The following is a 19,163-nucleotide window of genomic DNA, read 5'->3' on the forward strand; positions in this document are numbered from 1 at the left end:
CCTCCACCGCGCGCGCCAGCCGGCCTCCCGCGTCCCGCTCCGCGCGGCGCCGCAGCTCGCGCCGCGCAGGCCCCGCCACGGCCCCGGCCCCGGCCCCGCCCCTCCAGCGCGCAGGCCCTGTCACTTAGCCCCGCCCCGCGCAGGCCCCGCCCCGCGCAGGCCCCACCCCCCCGGCGGTCTCGAGCGCCTCGGCTGGCCTGCGCGGCGGCGGGGCGGTCCTGAAGCCTGTGGCTGGGCGGGCCCGGGCCCAAGGGCGGCCGCTGAGGGGTTCGGAGCCGGCCGGGGCGGAGCGGAGGGTGGCGGGAGGGTGCGAGGGCGGGCCGGGGGCCGGTTCCGCGCGCAGGGATTTTTAAATGTCCCGCTCTTAGCCGGGCGCAGGAGCAGCCGGCTCGGCCGCCAGCGCGGTGTAGGGGGCAGGCGCGGATCCCGCCACCGCCGCGCGCTCGGCCCGCCGCTGCCTCCCGCCTCCCGCCTCCCGGCTTCCCGCTCGCCTCTGCCTCCTGCCTCCTGCCCCCGGCCTCGGCTCGTGCCGCCTGCCTGCCGCGGAGAGACGGCTTCGGGTAAGGGCCCTGTCGCGAGCTGCGGGACGGCGCGGCGGCGAGGACTCCCACAGCGCCCGGGTCGGGCCGGGCCGGGGTGGGGGTGGGGCGAGGCCGGGTCGCCGGGTCCCTGAGGCGTCAGCGCGGGGTGCCCCGGTAGGGTGGCTCAGAGACGGACGGGGGGGGAGGGAAGTGTTGAGGGGGAGACTGAGGCAGCCCGGGCCACAAGGGAGGAGATGGCCGGCGGGGATTTCGGGGGCCGTGCGGGCCCCCCCAACCCCGGGTTCGGACCCGGCATCGCAGACTGTTGGCGGCGCCGCGGGTGACAGGCCACCCGGGCCCATCGGCCATTTTCCTGACCGGCCCGGGAGGCTCCCGCCGCCGCCGCCGCCCGCGCGGGAGGGGGAGGGGTGTCCGGGGCAGGCTGGCCGCCCATACCCCCCCCCCCACCGCCGGTCGTCTTCACCCCACTGCCCGGTTTGTGTCCCTAAGGCCTGAAACTTGATCCCACGCCCTAAGCCATGCCGAGGGAGAGGAGGGAGAGGTGAGTGGCCCTGTCGCTGTGGGGACGGGAAGGGTATTCAGTGGTGGGGGAGGGGTGAACCCAGATTTGGGGAGAACTCACCCTGACCTCTGTGCCACCCTGGCTTTGCAGGGATGCAAAGGAACGGGACACCATGAAGGAGGAAAGTGGCACAGATGTCTCTGTTCGCTCCAGGAAAAGGAAGGCAAATGTGGCTGTTGTGAGTACAAAGGAGACAGGTGGGGGAGGAGACCCCCCCAAATCTTACCTGGGAACCAGGCTGGGCTCTGCCACATGTTTATTGATAGGGGGTTAATGGGAGTGCATTTGGCAGAAATGGTGCCCACAACCTAACCAACTTTTTCTTTCTCTCTCTCTGTTTTTGTCTTTGGACTCTTTGGTGTGTTTCCTTGGGGGGTGGGGGCTGCTTTATATTAGTTTTTGCAGGATCCAGATGAAGAAATTGCAAAACTTGACAGGACTGTGAGAAGCCAGTGCAGCAGTCAGGTGGGTACACTTGCTGATTGGGCCTAGGTGGAGGGCCTCCTGCTCTTTGTGGGTTAGATTGAGTCTCTGTCCCCCTTGCCTCCTGCTGATGGCTTTTTCTGTACCTATGGCCACAGTACATATGGCTGAGCTCTGTGCCCAGCAGTGGCACTGACCTCTGCCAGCCTTGGGACTCCAGGAAGGTCTTGGGTTCCTCGCCAGCACCTTTGAGATTACAAATATGCACTGATGTCTGGAAGAACCAGAATGGACATCAAATAACTCGGTCCTCTCCTTTTGCCCTTGAGGAAACCCAGACTCAGAGGAAGAAAGTAACCCAGAGTCCTGTGCAAGCCAGGGGTGGAGTCCATCCTAGAGCCCTGTCTCTAGGCTGGTGAACCAGGGGGAGGGCTCCTGACACTCTGGGTAGCTGTGATGATGGGGGTTTGTGTGTGTTCATAAGCAACCATGAATTCTCCCCATCCACACTTCTATTTTTCCATCATGTCATGGTGCTTAAGGACCTCCCACCCCCTTTAGGTCAGGTTTCTAACTTTCTCCCCCTCTGGGGGTTCTCAGCCCATCCAGCAATTACCTACAGTGACTACTGCTGTCTGGGGCTTGACCTGGCCTCAGCCAGAGTATTTGTGGAATATTCTGTGTGATGATATATGTGTCTCAACACAGCTTTTTTAAATTGACGAGTCCATTTCTCTGGTCTCTTTGGAATAGAGTTACCGCCAAATTTCCTGCATGCTCGTGATATCATTACAACATCAGAAGTTCCCAGCAGAAAAAGCTTGTGTTATCTCTCCACCTCCAGAAACGGCTGGAGACTGTAGTTATGGCTCCAGTAGGGGAAGCAGCCGATCTCCAAACTAGCGTGTCAGGCCTTCTGACCCCATCACAGAGAAAAGCTGAGTGGGAATAGTATTTGAGCTGAGGGCAGTGGTCCCAACTAGGTTGGCAATGGGCAGCACATCACTTTGTTGGGCAGTGAGCAACAGCCATAGCAGTTGGTTCTGGAAGAGTGAAGGGCTTTAAAGCAGTAGGTTTGTAGTAATAGTTGTCACTGTACATAAGACCCTAGTAATTAGCATTTCTGGGGAGGTCCATTGAATATTGAACTAGGGGGTTGATAATTTCCTTCTCGTTAGATGAAGAAATACTTCACTTTAGGGAAGGAAATAAGAGTTCTTTCTTTTCTTTTCCTCTTCTTTAAAAAATAAGAAACAAACGAACTTTAAGTAGGGTGATTTTTGTGGGGCATGATAAAATGGTTCTCTCCTTTGTGAAACTCAAGATTGTTTATTTTGCCAACTGTTTTTGAATTGAAATTTCCGAGTGAGAAAGAAAGAAAGGCATCCATATTGACTTCTTAGAGTTTTAGAGTAGTTTCTGTTCTCCAGGAGGATCGGAGCAGTGCTAGGGTGACTAAAATGGGGCTGTGGTCCTATCCCTAAACTGTGGACAGTTGATCACTCTGGTATATGAATAAGCATGTAATTTCCAACTAGAAGGAATTTTCATAGTGGTTCACAGATTAATGACAACAAGTTTCTGCACATTTTGTAGAGCAGATAGCTTGAAAATTGTCCATCTATTTATGGAGGATTCGTTGTCTTGTTATTCCTCTGTGTAGATTCCTGAAGCTAGAATTTTGGGGTAACACAACCTTTTTGCCTATTAATTATACAGAATTTTTCTCAGGAGTTACAGTTCAGCCCAGTACAATAGCCTTGAGCTACTTGTGGGCATTATCCTAACTCCTTATAACTGCTTCATCAGGACCACAGAGAACCTTTGATTCTTACTTTAGGCCTTTCTTAAGGATAAGACTACACTTTCATCTAAAATCCATTCAACATAATCTGTTTTGTTGTTTAACTTCTTTTTTTTTTTTTTTTAAGATTTTATTTATTTATTTGACAGAGTGAGTGAGAGAGCACAAGCAGGGACAGCAGGAGAAGGAGAGGGAGAAACAGGCTCCCCGCTGAGCACGGAGCCCGATGCGGGACTCGATCCCAGGACCCTGGGATCATGACCTAAGCCGAAGGCGGATGCTTAATCATCTGAGCCACCCAGGCACCCCTTGTTGTTTAACTTTTTGCATGAGACCCACCTTTTTTATTGAAGTGAATCCTGGGCTTTCATTAGTTACTTCTCAGCACCTGATTTTGCATAGGTAGTTCTATTGTTAATTCATAAGGAGGCAGGGGTGGTTAGAAATAGTCAAAATTGGTCTCTTGCTCTTATCCCTTTCCTTCCTAAAGTCAGATGGATCTGGCTTCCTTTAAAAGCCAGTATCTGCTCAAGAGAAAGGGCATAGACTTCATATTGTGCTTCACCCACTGGGTCCTAAAACTTTCCAAACCACATGTCTGTTTGTGGGTCGTCCGGTTTGTCTATGAACTGCGGGTTGGAAACTGCTGCCATTTTCTCCCCAAGGGCTGCTCTCAGCTCTTTCAGCCATCTGGCTGCGGAGGGTGGCACCCAGCTTCTGCCTTCACAGCTTCTGCCTTCATTCCTGAATGAAGAAACAACTTGAAGCAGTTATGTGACCCTTTTTGCGTCAAGGAAATGCTACCAGCACATGATACTAGAGCTGGAAGGGGAGGTTGCCCTTCTGGAACAGCTGTTGGCAGGAGTTGTCATGGTTAATTTGCATGCCCAATTCTTCGCACCCTGGGTGGAGAAGAGCTTTATCCTGCTTTGCTCTTCTCGGCACACTGAAAGTGCTCTAGCTGCCTCTGAAAGTGGCCGGTGTGCCCTGAGAGCCATTCTCCAGGCAGCACCTAGAGCCCAAGTCCCCACGCTCATCTCTAGTCGTCCCCTTGTCCCTTTTCTTCTCTAGTCAACCTTAATGAGCTGTCTGCCTTAAAAAAAAGTGCCTAGAATCTCAGACTTCACAGGGTTTCCATGCTGGTGGGATTATTACCTGCCACATTGTCAACAAAATCACTCTTATAATTCAAAAAAATCCATCATAGGCTTCTTTTTAGAGTAGGACGATGAACAGAGCAGCTTGAAAAAGAAAATTTTCTTTTTTTTTTTTATTTATTTATTTATTTATTTATTTTTTTAAGATTGTATTTATTTGCGAGAGAGAGAATGAGAGGGAGGAGCGGACTCCCTGCTGAGCAGGGAGCCCGATGCGGGACTCGATCCCAGGACTCCAGGATCATGACCTGAGCCGAAGGCAGTCGCCCAACCAACTGAGCCACCCAGGCGCCCGAAAAAGAAAATTTTCTAAATGGCAAAATGACCTTAGTATTTTCCAAATATTGAAAATTGAATAAAATTGAGTATCTGGAATCTTTAAAAGAAAAGCATATTTGGGTTTGGATTTTTTTTTTTTTTTAAAGATTTTTTTTTTATTTATTTGAGAGAGAGAGAATGAGAGAGAGCACATGAGAGGGGGGGAGGGTCAGAGGGAGAAGCAGACTCCTGCCGAGCAGGGAGCCCGATGCGGGACTTGATCCGGGGACTCCAGGATCATGACCTGAGCCGAAGGCAGTCGCTTAACCAACTGAGCCACCCAGGCGCCCTGGGTTTGGATTTTTAATGATGGTTTATTCACTTATCAGTTATTTGAGTCATTCTGTGCAAGACTTTGGGGACAGGATTCAAAGGTCTTCAGGGGTATCTGGCTTCTATCTCCACAGACTTCTTAGTATATCCTGTGACCATTCCTGGATTTGGTTTTAACTAGGCAGATATTCTTTTTGTTTTGTTTTGAGTTAAGGAAAGCAAAAAGTCCCAATTATGTAATGTATTCGGCTAGTCTTGCAACCAAAAGATGTCACATTTGATGGGTTTTTGTTTTAAGATGGGGAAACTTTAAATATAGATGGTAATCAATTTACATTTTGATCTTTTACACTTGTGAATGTGGAGTGAGCATGTAAATACTTTTATTGGAAATCCTTTCACTTTTAAGAAATTTTAGATTAGTTGTACTTGTTAAAAAAACAAATCTTTCAGTTGTGACCAAGTAATCCCACAGCATACCTTAGACTAAGTTATGCCCAGTATCTTACTGAGCTGCAAATGGATTTGTATTGTTGGTGCTGTTGTCGTTTTTTGTAATATAAGAGCTGTTTGCCTTTTGTCTTAACCCCTCCTGGGTCCATCTTACTGCTCAGGTACGTGTTTGAGGGTGACAACGTGGAGGACAAAATGCTACTGACTTTGTAGCTGTCTTAGATATTTACTGCATAGACTCCTAAACCAGTGACATGTGAAATGAAAACTTGGAGTCATTACTGTGGCTTTTACTTACATGTTCCATCTTCATCTGAATTTAGTCCAGAATATGTATTTGGGCCTAGAGATTGCTGTCTAGTGTGAAGACCTTTTCTGTTTTACTGGCTGTTCTATAAATCAATGAATGTAAAAATAGCTGGTTCATATCAAACATTTAAAAATGTGTTTTTTCTTTTACAGCCTTGGGACGGTAATTCTGTATGTGAAAACCCCTGCTCCTTGATTCCCACACCGGACAAAGAAGAGGATGAGCCGGCGTACCCAAGTTCCGCGTGTGGACCGCAGAGTTTCATGCCCTCCAGAGCCTCGCCACTGCCTATACTGAAGTAAGTTGCCTGCCATGTGCCTTCCAGATCTTTTACTCCTTGTGCACAATCTCACCAAGTTAGTGTGGATGCATACTGACACCTACCTTTTGTCTTTCACTTGGCGTTGTTTTTTGTAGCTGGGCAAATAGAGACGAGGTCTGGAAAATTATGCTAAACAAGGAAAAGACATACTTAAGGGATAAGCACTTTATGCAGCGGCACCCTCTCCTGCAGCCTAAGATGCGAGCGATTCTTCTGGATTGGTTAATGGAGGTGAGCTGGAGTCTTCCAGCTGACTGGAAGCATTTACCACTTCTAGCATCATCTGTGCTCTTACGATCTCCTCCTGTGTTTGATCCCACTGACACATTCTGTGTCTCTGAAGCGGTGGTGTATATATTGCTGTTTTGTTTGCATTCTTCCTTAGAAGAATTTCTGAAGTCTCTTTACCTCTTGGACATTTTTAAGTTGGCCTCTAATTTTTTTCTTCAAAGTTCAGATAATTACATATTTTCCACAGAACTGTAAATATTGATATTTGTTCTTTGTTAATTAAATTGCTTTTAAATCTATCCAGTAGAATGCAGATAACAGCTATTTGATAGCCACTATCATGTTTTCAAAATATATGAACAGGCTTATTATCTTCAACAGTCAGAAAGCTTACATTGTCCCTTTTTAACTCCTTGGAATCCATTTCTCCTTCCCCACAGAATATCGTCCTAACAAAATATATTGTTCAAATCTTTTATTGGTCACACCGTCAGACTTCTCTGCAACAGTTGATCAAAAGAACGAGTATTACAAATGGTGATGGGTAATTGTTAAACATAAAGGCGATACTGTATGGGCCGTGCATCTCCCTCTGAGAGGAATTGTGGGTGACCCTGTGGTGCCTCGATGAAGGGGCCCTTCCTGGACACGGGGAAGCCTTGGGTGATGAGAAGTAGGCTTTCTTTGTGGTGTCGAAGGAATCTCAGGTAGATCCATTTTATGAAAAAAGGACTTGGGGAAGCCAAGTGTCTAAATATTCCCTAAAAACAAACTCTGCTGTGTACTCTTTGGAAAGCCTATATTCCAGGGGTATGTGCCCCCCTGTTAGGCCCATCCTAGAATCAGACCCCCTGCTGCCACCTCACCGTGTATGTGTCTTCGTCAGGCAAGTCATTGAACTTAGAATCTTGGTTTTCTCATCTGCAGTATTTTCTAACAGTATTTTCCTTGCAGAGTTGGTATGGATTAGAAATAGTAGGCAAGAAAAGATAGCTGTTTTTACCATTATTAATTTGCTTTTCTTTATTGGTCTCTGAAAACGTTAACATTTTCTACACTGAGTTCTTTGGCAGGCCTGCCTGCTTAAAACTGCAGGCCTTGCAGCTGCCCAGTGCAGGCCCACTAGGGCACATAGCCCTTCTGGGCCGTTGGAGACATTTTATAACTCCTCAAAACATTAGATGTGTAGTACACTTGACTCTCCCAGTCTTCAACTCGTAAGATGTGACAGAGAAGTTCTATTTTGCATAATGCAGGTGATGCCATATACTTTAAGGAAGGCTTCTCTCTGAAAGTAAATCAAAAAGGTCATGTAATACCATTAAAAGGATAGAAAAGAATGGTAACCTTTTTGTCTTCAGTGGAACAAAACTGCAGCAATGCTGTTTCTCAGCCCCGAGCCCAGCCAGGAAGTCTGCGTGCGTGTGGGAAAGGTGGTACTCAGGCTGTGTGCCCAATTGTGAGCTGGGTGACATAGGTCTGAGAGTTTGTTCCTGAGCGGACAGAAGCTCTAGTTTCACTTCTGATCAGATCATAATTGTATAACTTTATAAAAACTGACTTCAAATATACCTCAACTTGGACTTTAGAAATACTCTTTAGTGATTGATGGAATTTTCTCTCAATGTTCTGTTTGTTGTTTCTCCCGTGCCTTTTCTACTTTTTAGCCCCATGAATTGCACTCACACATGGGAAGGCCTATGTAGGAATGGCAGTTTTATATGCATAATCAGACATTAGACGGTGGTGATGAGTTGAAGTCTACTATTTCCTTGGTCCTCTTCAGCTCCCTCATGCACGTCATTTTACCCGCTCTCAGCAATCCTGTGAGGTGGGCAGGGCAGGCATGGTCCTAATTTTAGTTTGAGATTATCATTCACAGTTTTTCCATGAAAATGCTGCTTTAGCAGCCCATGCACATTTGCCCTTACTATTATATAGATCACGGAACACTTAATCCTTCTGAGTTCCAGCTTTGCGCTGTATTTGTGCTTAGGGACAAGCCAGGTAACCATCCTTTCAGAAAAGCAAAGTTCTCTCTCTTGATTTGGTTATATTGTCCTTCACCGAAACTCATGGCAAGTTGTTTTTTGTCTTTCTTTTTTCCTCAAGTAATTGTTCTAAAACTTACTAAATATTTTTTCAGGTATGCGAAGTCTATAAACTTCACAGAGAGACATTTTACTTGGCACAGGATTTCTTTGATCGGTATATGGCAACACAACAAAATATTGTTAAAACACTTTTACAGCTTATTGGGATTTCATCTTTATTTATTGCTGCCAAACTTGAGGTAAATTATTTTTAAATATTTCTTATGTAGCACATGCTGTTTCTTGAGATCCCCTGAGATTACTGGAATAGGCCAACTGTTTGTCTACATTTTTCTAATTGAGGTCATCTAAAGTAAAGATACATGCAGAAAGGGCTAGAAATCAACCAAGAAGTGAGAGAAGTAGTGAGTATATAAAATGCTTAGGTTAATGTAGTTACTTTACGCCAAAAAATTGAACTTTGACCCAAGAGGATTCGAATTTTGATGTGATGAGAAGGGTGGATAGGCCCAACTTTCAAACATGTTGCTAAAGGTATTAAAAAGGTGAAAATTTCAAAAATATCCCCACTGAGTAAAAGCTGTATTTATGTCTTTATTTATTGGTAATGATGGGTGTTTGGTTTCTTTCACAATGAATGCATTTTGACCAGTGGAGTAGCTCCTGTATTTATTCCATGATGTTCCCTCTCTTTCCATGCTAGCATACTAAAAACAGTAATTTTGGATGTACATTGTAAGTTAAAACTGTTAGAGAAATTTGGTAGTCATTTCTCCCTTTTATTTCCTTTTAGGAAATCTATCCTCCAAAGCTACACCAGTTTGCTTATGTTACAGATGGGGCTTGTTCAGGAGAGGAAATTCTTAGCATGGAATTAATCATTATGAAGGTAGGTTACAAGTTAATTTTTCAGTCCTTTTTTTTAAATGCATACATAATATCTTTTCCATATTCAGTTTGAGTGCATCTGACTAGGTGTTCCCCAGCTGGACACATTGTGGCATGGAACGTGGCTGCATTTTGAACTCCTTTGGAGGACCCAAGGGAGCAGAAGCGTCTGTTTGGTTTTGTTTTTTTCTCAGCCATTGGTCTGACCCTTCTCTCTGTTTTCCCTTAGGCCCTTAAGTGGCACTTAAGTCCCCTGACCATTGTGTCCTGGCTGAATGTATATATGCAGGTGGCATATCTAAATGACTTATATGAAGTGCTCCTGCCACAGTATCCCCAGCAAATCTTCATACACATCGCGGAGGTGAGTGGCTCTGTTACCTCTGGGGGGTCTACCTGCCCCACCAGGAGACCGAGGAACTCTAGAAGGGATAGACGTTGGCCTCCTGCTTCAGTGTTCTTTTCTCCTCCACAGCTTTTAGATCTTTGTGTCCTGGATGTTGGCTGCTTAGAATTTCCCTATGGTGTACTTGCTGCTTCTGCCTTGTATCATTTCTCTTCATCTGAATTGATGCAAAAGGTTTCAGGTACGTTGGCTTTCCGGTCCATTCACAAAGTGTATTAAACTTACGAACCGATGGAGCCTAAAATTTATTTTCGTTGCAGGGTATCAGTGGTGTGATATAGAGAAGTGTGTCAAGTGGATGGTTCCATTTGCCATGGTTATAAGGGAGACAGGGAGCTCAAAACTTAAGCACTTCAGGGGAGTTCCTGCTGAAGATGCGCACAACATCCAGACGCACATAAACAGCTTGGATTTGCTGGTGAGTCGTGTTCCTTGTTTCCCAGATAAATTCCTAAAACTGCCTGAGTAGCCTCTTCACTCCTCTTCAGGCAGGCTCCCGATATCCTAGAAAGACTCCAATTCTTATAATTCCTTTGAAAAAGAAAAATTGTGCTCAATAGATGCGATGTCTAAATAGCACACAGACCAGCGACTTCAGATTGTTCTTTGCTGTTTCGTTGCCCTCACCTCCACAGAAAGGAGCACACAGGCCGCAAAGCCCAAAGGATGCATTCTTCCATTTTAACATTTCTCGCTTTTATTCTTACCAGGACAAAGCCCAAGCAAAGAAAGCCATATTGTCTGAACAAAATAGGATTTCTCCTCTCCCCACCGGGGTCCTCACCCCCCCACAGAGCAGTAAGAAGCAGAGCAGTGAGCAGGGGACCGCGTGACCACACCAGCATCCTCCACCAAAGACAGCCGTGCAGAAGCGCCCGCTCCAAGTTCCCTGCTGCACACTGGGGCGGAGGCGCGCGTTAGCTTTTACAGATATGTCAGCGGAAGAGCATGTCTCTTCTGCGACCGAAGTGTTTCTGTGGATGGCATTGGACAGGGACAAGTGTTTTTTATTGAATGCTTAGATTTTTTGAAATAAGTGGGTCAAGTACACCAGCCACCTCCAGAACACCAATGAGTGCTCCAGATGCTGCTAAGGAGGGTGATACTTGACTTGATTGACTGTTCACACACGGAACAAAGGCTTGAAGTTGCGGAGTGCCACGTTGCTGTGGGCTCCCCTCGGGTGTGCTGGGTTGTGTCGTATTGAGGGGAACAGGTGGTTGTGAGCATTGTGATGTGGAGCCCACAACCAGCTGTGCCGGGGGCCTGCCCTTTTCACACTATCAGTTGACAATGTACAATGCCTTTTATGAACTGTTATTTTGTTATTTTGTAAGTGCTGCTACTTCTATCCGTTTTTTTAATAAAGATAACACTGTCTTTGAGACAGCTCGTTTTATGAGCTATGTGTGATCGTTTAAGTTAGAAGTCATCTTTGAGTGTGGCTGCATCAAGTTCTCTTTCTTTAACTTTGTACTTTTCAGGCAAATATATTTAGAAGAAGACTTTTGAAGTGAGCTTCAGGTACAGCCGCGAATGCCTGCCAAGGGCCACGTGAGGTGGGAATGAGGCTTCGATTTGGCATTTCTCCCCCTTTCTCCCCCTCGCACAGTGGCTGCTCAGGTGGGGCTCCCCAGCTGGCGGTGACAGTACTGGGGAGCGCATGTCTGCATCCAAGAGGATTCTTAGGTATCATGTCCGCCCCACGACAGGCCAGAGGTCATAAAGCATCTGTAATAAGTGGTACTCAACACCCTTTTCGTCCTTACCCAAATCTTAACCTAAAGAACTTCTGTTGGGAGAACTTGTTAACATAATGTAGTAGCCTAAAACTATACTTTGAAGAAGAAAATGTAAAATAAAATATGTAGCTCAAGGCCAGATGTCCGTGCACGGTCTGTTCCCTGACCCCTGATGGAGTCACCAAGTGCCTTGCTCATGGAGGAAGTCCCCGTCCACTTTAAGGCCTAATGGGTATAGTTCACGCTGCATTTAGTTGAGCATTCTCTTCGTGGTGGTCTTGTGTGTTACACTTCCTTGCACCGCTTCAGTGTATGTTACGGGTTCAGAAAAAGGGAGGGTGAACGAGCAAACAAACGCACTTATTTTCAACTTGGTATTTTATCTCATTTTGCAAAACCCTGTCTGAAGTAGAAAAACAGCCATTTTAAAATCTGTATCATACTTACATGAAGTCGGAGAGAGACCCTACTCCTCCACATTGTGATGCGATAGTTCTGGCAAGTTTTAATATGGTGTTCCAAATAAATGCATTATAAATCTACATGTCCTGGTATTTAGTCAGATGGTACTCCGAGCTAATTATTTCCTCATCTCAGGCAGAGATGCTCCCACCTTAAAAAGCAGTGCATTTTTAAAGTTGACCATTCGTAAGTGTCTTGTTGGAAAAATCCTAAAAGTGGTTAATTTACATTTGGCATTTTCTATGCAAAAACATGGCACTGAAAACATTTCTATTTTCAAAGCTTTGGATAAGTTTTAGGGCTTGACAGGGGAGGTGACACTGGTCTGAACACATGTTGAGGCAGGTACTAACTACTTCATGGACGTCTGGCCCACACATTGTCGCAGAGCGTTACTGGGGCCGCTGAAATGAGAAAGCCTTATAAGCAAATTCAAGAGTGCTGCGTTTCTGGACATCAGGATTTTGCTTTTGTTTTTATTAAATGGCAGCATTGCCAGGGGCAGCTCTGAATCACCTGTGCTAACAAAGGATGCGTCCTGGGTGGGTAAGTGAAATCCACAGGAAATCGATATTTTCTGTAGCTCTGCCAGAAACCCTAAGAGCAACTAGTAAGTAACATCACATTTCCCTGCTTTAAGGAGCTCCTCCCTTTGCTAGTAGTCAGCACAGACTTTGGTCCCTCACCGGTTGGCTCTGCGTACCCATTTGCCAAATCATTTTTGTTCTGCCATTCAGCTAAAACCGGCTGAGGCCGGGGGATGCCAAACAGACATGGGGGTGAAAATGGCAGCTCTGGTCAACCTGGAGGAGCAAACACTCTGAGGCAGAGGTGGTGAGCAGGGGGACCCAGAGAAGGAGGTGACGTGGCCCCTTAGTCTGACTTCCTTGTGTTAGAGGAGAAACTAAGAGTAACTTATTGACCAACCATGAGGGCTGATTGGATTGTGGTAGAGCAAACCACATCCTCATGTCACGCCCCAGCTCACAGTTCAGTCACCAGACCTCCCCAGAGTTGCTCTGGTTGTCCCTGTCCCCTGTGCCGAAGAAAGAAAACACTGGTCTTCAGGTAGTGGGTGTGGAAGTCCTTCCAACACCATCTTCCCTGTGTGGACCTCAGGCAGCTCATTGCTGCGTGGATTTCACACCAAGTGGATAAATGATGCTAAGGTTCACGTGGACTCTTAAGTTCCTAAAGGCTGATAAGTAAAGCCGTTGAGCCCTTGAAGATTTGGAGCATAGACAGTGCAAGATAGACTGAGACACAAACGAGACTGGAGTCTTCGGGCAAAATTAGGCTCTAGCTCAGAGCAGGGTTGGCAAGAGAAATCAAATCTGATAATGTCTAGTCATATTTACCCAACCGTGCATTTTCCTACCGCATGTTCAACATTTTGAAATTCAAATCACATTTATACCTTGGACATTGTTAGAAGACTATTTTTATCCCTGCTGTAATCATCTAATTTGCTGATTACAGGTCTCAAATTGCCACAGAGAACTCAATTTTTGAAAGAATTGTCCTGTTTGATCAAATATGTTATTCAAGCAATGCCACCATTTGTTGCACAAGGTTACCTGCCAGGCAGAGCTAACCAGGAGTAATAGCATTAGAAGCCTGTACTTAAAATCAAGCATTAGCTAATCTGCCTGCGACAATAGAGTCTTAAATATAATTTGCTGCAGATACTTCAGTTACTGCACTGACAGACAATTGCATTTTGTATTCAATGAGCATAGATTTTTTTCCTACCTCATCCCAATTCCAGATTTAGCTCCCAAAGACTCTAATGTGCTCAGTTTCACAGGCTTACCAGGTACTATTTCCCAGGAGCTTCAGACGGGAGGGCAATGCTGTCCCGCATGGAATAAGGACTCCCTCTGCACCTCACCCCCCGCCTGTCCTTTCAATCATTTTTCCCGACCAATGTCAATTCCAAAAATTGTGTAGCAGCTGACTGCAGTGATTTCTGGTCTGATGTTGACTTCCCCGGTGTGGTGCGTGGGGTGCCCTCTGTCGTGAGCCCCTGAGCCCTGCTGTGCCCCGGGCACCACCAGGACTCGAGACCAAAGCACGCGGGATGCGATCCTAGAGCTCAGGTGAGCAGGTCTGGAACCCCGGGAGCATGGGGGCCTGGGAAGGGCCTGGAGCAGGGCTGCCATGCCTGTTTGAGAGGGCCCGCCCCCCCAGCCAATGAAGAGGGGTCACGGTCACGAGCCAGCGGAGGAAGCAGGAGATGATGCAGCGGAGGTGACAGAGGCCACGTCACAATGGGCTTTTACGCATCAGGCTGGACACAGGCCCGATGTCCCTGGCAGCAGGGAGCTGGTGTTTGTGAAGGGGACAATGATGGGCTCAGAGCTACGTCTGGAGGCAGAAGTTGAAGAAACAAGCCCTGAGTTCTGCCTCTCAGGGTCCCGGGAAAAGGACTGTGCTCTCCATGCATCACTGATTTCCAAATGGCCCTGCCTCAGTGACTGCCCCCCTCTCCTTTCAGGCCACAGCGACTTCTACGCCTGCACTCCTGCCCGTCAGCCCATCCACAGTCAGCTAGACCCTCACCTCCTGCGGGAGAGCACCCCTGTCTGTCCCACACCCATGTCCCCAGTACCTCCTGTCTGAAGGGAGCCTCCACTGGCGCACGTCCTCACCCCAACGCACGCACTTTGCCATCTTCTAGGGAAACTGCTTACTTCACTTCCCGTTGTTAATACTCTTAGGAAAAATGGGCACTGGCGATACACAATACGCATAGGAAAGCCACTCAATTCACAAGTCATCAGCGAGATCAGTTCACACGCATCCGACAGGCAAACATGTTCAAGTGCAGAAAGCAATCCCCAGTTTCACATTTTTTTAAAGGAATACAACATTAAAGATGTCACTGAAGGGCCCCCTGGTCTCCCTCCCCCCATCCCATCGTCTTTCTTTCCTCCTCAGAGTTAACAATCACCCCAAGGTCAGTGTGGATGATTCCCACACATATTTTTAGACTTTTATCATTTACGTTTGGCTCCATAAGCAATAGACTTACAGAAACACTACTCTGGGTGTCTTAAAAATCCACACCAGTGGCATCGAACCTTACCTATAATAGTACCACTTCCTATTCTCTTTCAACCTTATTTTCAAGATTTACCCACGTGGAAGCATGGAGGGTTGGATTTATTTATTTTTAACTGTGATAGAGTTTTCTCTTGTGTGACTATCCCCAATGTATACAGTCCCTCCCAGGCTGGCCCACGAGTAGGTCAGCAATGCCGTCACCGTCACCGACGACGCTGCAATGAACATCTTGCACACGCGTGTGCCACGCATGGGGGTTCCTCCGGGGCACGTTCCCAGACCTGGAGCCGCCGTGTCAAAGGGCGTGTGCCCCTGCAACTTTACTAGATGTGGTCAGCTAATTCCCCGAATTATGCCGATCGATCCTCCCAGCCTGGGAGTGTGAGCGAGCCTGCCTTCCCACGGCTGCTCCAGCACTTGCTACAGCCATCTTTTCTTCCCGTGAAAATTGCTATTATTTAACTTCCTTGGTTTTTCTCTGATTATGGAAGCAGAACATGTGTGATATGATAAATTAGACTTCTACGGACATGTGCAACAGAGAAAGTGAAAATCCCCCAGAGGTGCCATCCTTAACAGTTTTGGTGTTAAAATAGTGTACGTGGCTCCAGAACCTTTTCTATGCATACACGAACATACGAATACACAAAACATTTGCTGGTTTTTGTACAGGGCTATTTCATCCAATTACCTCTCTTAAGTCATTTAAAATGGGCATACCCATGCAAACTCACCCCCTCTCGTTTTTCTTTTTCAGTGATTGCTTGCCAATTGATTTCGTTGCTTAGCACATCATTTCAGGGCCTGGCACATGATAGGCGCTTATTAAATATTCACTCCCTGAATGAACAGGGAAATGGATTGATTCTTACATGTGTAGTCACTTTCATTAAATTTCGTACTCTTCCATGCCCAGAAGAATACACGCTATCTTCCACTTGCAAAAGACCACATTCCGACTGAAAAGCAAGACCTGAACAGAAATGAATCAGACTTCTGCTGTTCTAGCGTTTCTCCTGGGCAAAGGAAACACACGCCATTGAATTCCAGTTCCTGGAGGGGTCACAAGGGTGGAATGACATACAAAAGCTCCAGTGCATCATCAGACAGAGAGCTAGACAGACAAATCCATTCCCCCAGTCATCCAGAAAGTTCTCCGCGCCCCTCTTGCTAAGCACCTCCCCAAGTCATACCTTGTTGTAGACAAGCAACGAGCAATCCGTCATCGTGAGAGATGATGACTTGGTCTGAAGCCCACTCCCGCCCCCGAACTTCTCTGTCCTCCATCCCTCCCCAACTCTGCACGGGGTCCCTGTGGCTCTCGGGGTAGAAACAGAGGCTGCCCATCTGGGCTGTGGGGCTGGTGCCGCCGTGCGGGGTTCTGTGTATTTGGGCTGCAAAGAAGTTTTGAAACATTTGAGCCGACATGCAAAACTTGGGAGAGCTCATATAGGCTTGTGGCTCCCAGCCCCCGGCAGCCTGGCCGGCAGGGCCCACAGCATGCAGAGCACCAGACTCCCCACCTCCCCTGCCCCTGGCCCAGGAATCCCTGCTGTTGATCCTCACCTACACGCTGCCAACCTCCCAGGGAAGACAAATAGCTGGGGCCCCTAACTCTATCAAAAGCAAGAAAACAGTACAGATGAAGAAAGCAGAAAGGTCCAAGGAGAGTGGCAGAGAGAGCAGGCTATTTGAGCATGTTTAAGACCAGGACAAACATCTTGGTGTCCAAAGACATGTTCTTTACCTGTGGGTCTCCCACAGGCGATGGAGATTCAGATTCCTGGATTTTCGGGAGAGTCTCGGCTCTCACCCTGAGGGCTGTGGGGCTTTCAGCTCATCACTGACCTGCTTGGGGCTTCAGACTCCTCATCTGCTCAGTGGGCGGGAGGCCACAGTGTGTTCTCTCGGTGTAAGCGCAGGCTCTCAGGGGTTAAGAGTGGCTTTCTGTTTCTCTTCAAACGCTGGTCTTCCAGGTGGTGATGAAAGACTGGATTGGGGTGTTTTTAGGTTTGCAGTACACTTCAGGGAACTACCCTGCTTCCTGTCATGCAAAGGAGGTTTCATTTCTCTCGACATCAAGGGTGGGTGGGGGGCCAGGGCGACAGTGCGCAGGGCAGAGGGCAGGCCCGCAAGCAGGTGGGCTGGAAGCCGGCCAGGGGCTGAGGGCTGCCCCACCTCCCCCGGGGTCCGCCAGGCAGCCTGCTGACCCTCAGGGTGACCTTTGACACTCAGCCCATCTAGGGCATGTCAAGGCCAGAGGTGGGGCAAGTGTGATTCCAGGGCTGCTTCCAGAGAATGCCCCCACCCCCAACTGCGAGGGAACTGGCCCTGCAGGGTGGCCCTCGACAGGGTCCCGGTGGGAGGGAGCTAGGGCCCGGCTTTGTTCTTCCTTGAATGGAACCTGTGCTGTACTGCTAGAAAATGCTCTGTCTACTTCTGCCCTGGGAGGGAGAGAACGGAGGCATCAGAAGACAAATTGCAGCAGAAAAAGATGAGTTTCCAGATCCTGGGAGTGATTTTCTGCACCGTTCATTTTAGCGTCGTCCAGCGCAGTGGAAGGAGAGGGCTCGTCCGTGGACAAGATAGATGCAGATGCCAATAAAGAATTCATGGGAGCACAAAAGGCGGGCTGGGCGGGTTTTATTAATTATACTTCTTTTATCCTTGTAACAATGGCATGTCAGTAATCTACACTGAATGTGCCCAATTGATGCTAATGATTTCATCCTTTTGTTTCTGTGTTAAAAAAAAAAAAAGAAAAGGTCTGTCTGCCCCAGCGAGTCAGCCCCAGAGTGAGTCTGGAGCCCAGCAGGGCCTGGGGAGCCCTCCTCTGGGCCCCTTGCCCTGTCCTTTCGGTACCCGGGCAATGCCAAGGGCACCAGCAGTGGCCGTTTGCCATGTTCCCAGGCCCTGCGGCCCTCCTGCTGCTTTGCCATAACCCGGCGCACGGGTACTCTCTGACGTGGGTGGCAGGGCAGTGTGTGTGGGAGTGTGCGTGTGGAGCAGTGGGTCAGAGCCAAGGACCCCTCTTGGTGCACCGGAAATCACATTCCTCACCCAAGGGTTCTTTTTGAAGAAAGAAAAAATACAGCTTATGGATTGCTTTCTTCCCACAATCCCTGTCTATTGGTATTGGGTTTCATGATTTGGCATAAGCTGGGGAAAGGAGTGTGTGTTGGAGCACAGCGATGACTAAAAGAGCCACAGAGCATTCCCCTCCCCGCACCCCCCCCCCCCCCCCCCCCCCCGCCAGGTCTATCATCACCCTCCCCGTCGGAGCCCAGGAGGAGAGGTCAGGAATGGCACCGAAGTTTCCAAACGGAGATGTGCTGAACCTCAGGGTCCTCTCCTTCTCCCCGGTGCCACCCCATCGTGGGCTGCCGCACATCTGGCCCAGGACGGGCCCAAGGAAAGCATCCAGGCCAGAAACAATGTTTCCTATTACAAATTAACCAGACGAATGTGCCCACCTGATGTTTAGGCTGCTGTTGGAGACTAACTTGACTCGCACAGGATGCGTGGGGCGGTGCACAATCTGTGAGCAGCCGGGAGCTAAAATGAGAGCCTCATGCTAGGACTCTCAGCTGAAAAGGCTTCCAGAGTGGGGTTTGGATGATCCTCCTGCCCCCCTTTTCACATTGACACCCCTCCCCACTATAGCCCTGGTTTGTGGGAAGGTCCTAGAGGGGAGCCCAATGTGGCCAGCTCCACCTGCTGCTTCAGCTTGGACAGGAAAGTTCTGGAATTTCCATGCAGGGGGATCATGGTGTCCTGCGGCTGACGATGGGGGCCGTGGGCATATCCAAGGATGCGTGTGCCGCCGCAGGCTCATGGAGGTCGTTTGGGAAGAACAGGCAACAACTGAGGGGGTCAGAGCTCCTCCCGGTCGCCGCTGGCATTGCCCGCGTCCTTCTCCCCCTGGCTTCCTCCCCCCTGGACGGCCTCCGGGTAGGCAGTGGGGGCCCGTGTGCTCAGCTGGCGCTCCGGGCCCCTCCGGGCAGCCTTGGTAGCACCAGTGCGGAGAAGAGTGACCGTCGCTGTGGCGGTTGACGATGCCCTGGTGGAGGGCCCCACATGCTCGCTCACCTCGAACAGCTGCTGGACCCTGGCATGCGCTGTCGCTATGAGTCTCAGCACTGCCGCCCCA

At 48.5% G+C, this 19,163-nt stretch overlaps 1 protein-coding gene across 1 annotated transcript; it reads left to right on the forward strand.

Moving 5' to 3' along the window:
- The first annotated feature begins 361 nt into the window (after positions 1-361).
- On the forward strand, positions 362-11,979 carry CCNE1 (cyclin E1). The gene is made up of 12 exons (XM_032390667.1): positions 362-560; positions 1,032-1,083; positions 1,195-1,282; positions 1,501-1,569; positions 5,995-6,140; positions 6,260-6,395; positions 8,542-8,688; positions 9,243-9,338; positions 9,567-9,701; positions 9,813-9,924; positions 10,004-10,161; positions 10,454-11,979. Exons 2-12 carry the CDS (start codon positions 1,061-1,063, stop codon positions 10,574-10,576), a joined length of 1,233 nt encoding a protein of 410 aa, XP_032246558.1. The 5' UTR covers positions 362-560; positions 1,032-1,060; the 3' UTR covers positions 10,577-11,979.
- The last annotated feature ends 7,184 nt before the right edge of the window (positions 11,980-19,163 follow it).

The sequence above is a fragment of the Phoca vitulina genome, unplaced genomic scaffold (assembly GCF_004348235.1).
Source record: "Phoca vitulina isolate PV1807 unplaced genomic scaffold, GSC_HSeal_1.0 scaffold58, whole genome shotgun sequence".
In the NCBI taxonomy this organism is placed as follows: Eukaryota; Metazoa; Chordata; class Mammalia; order Carnivora; family Phocidae; genus Phoca; species Phoca vitulina.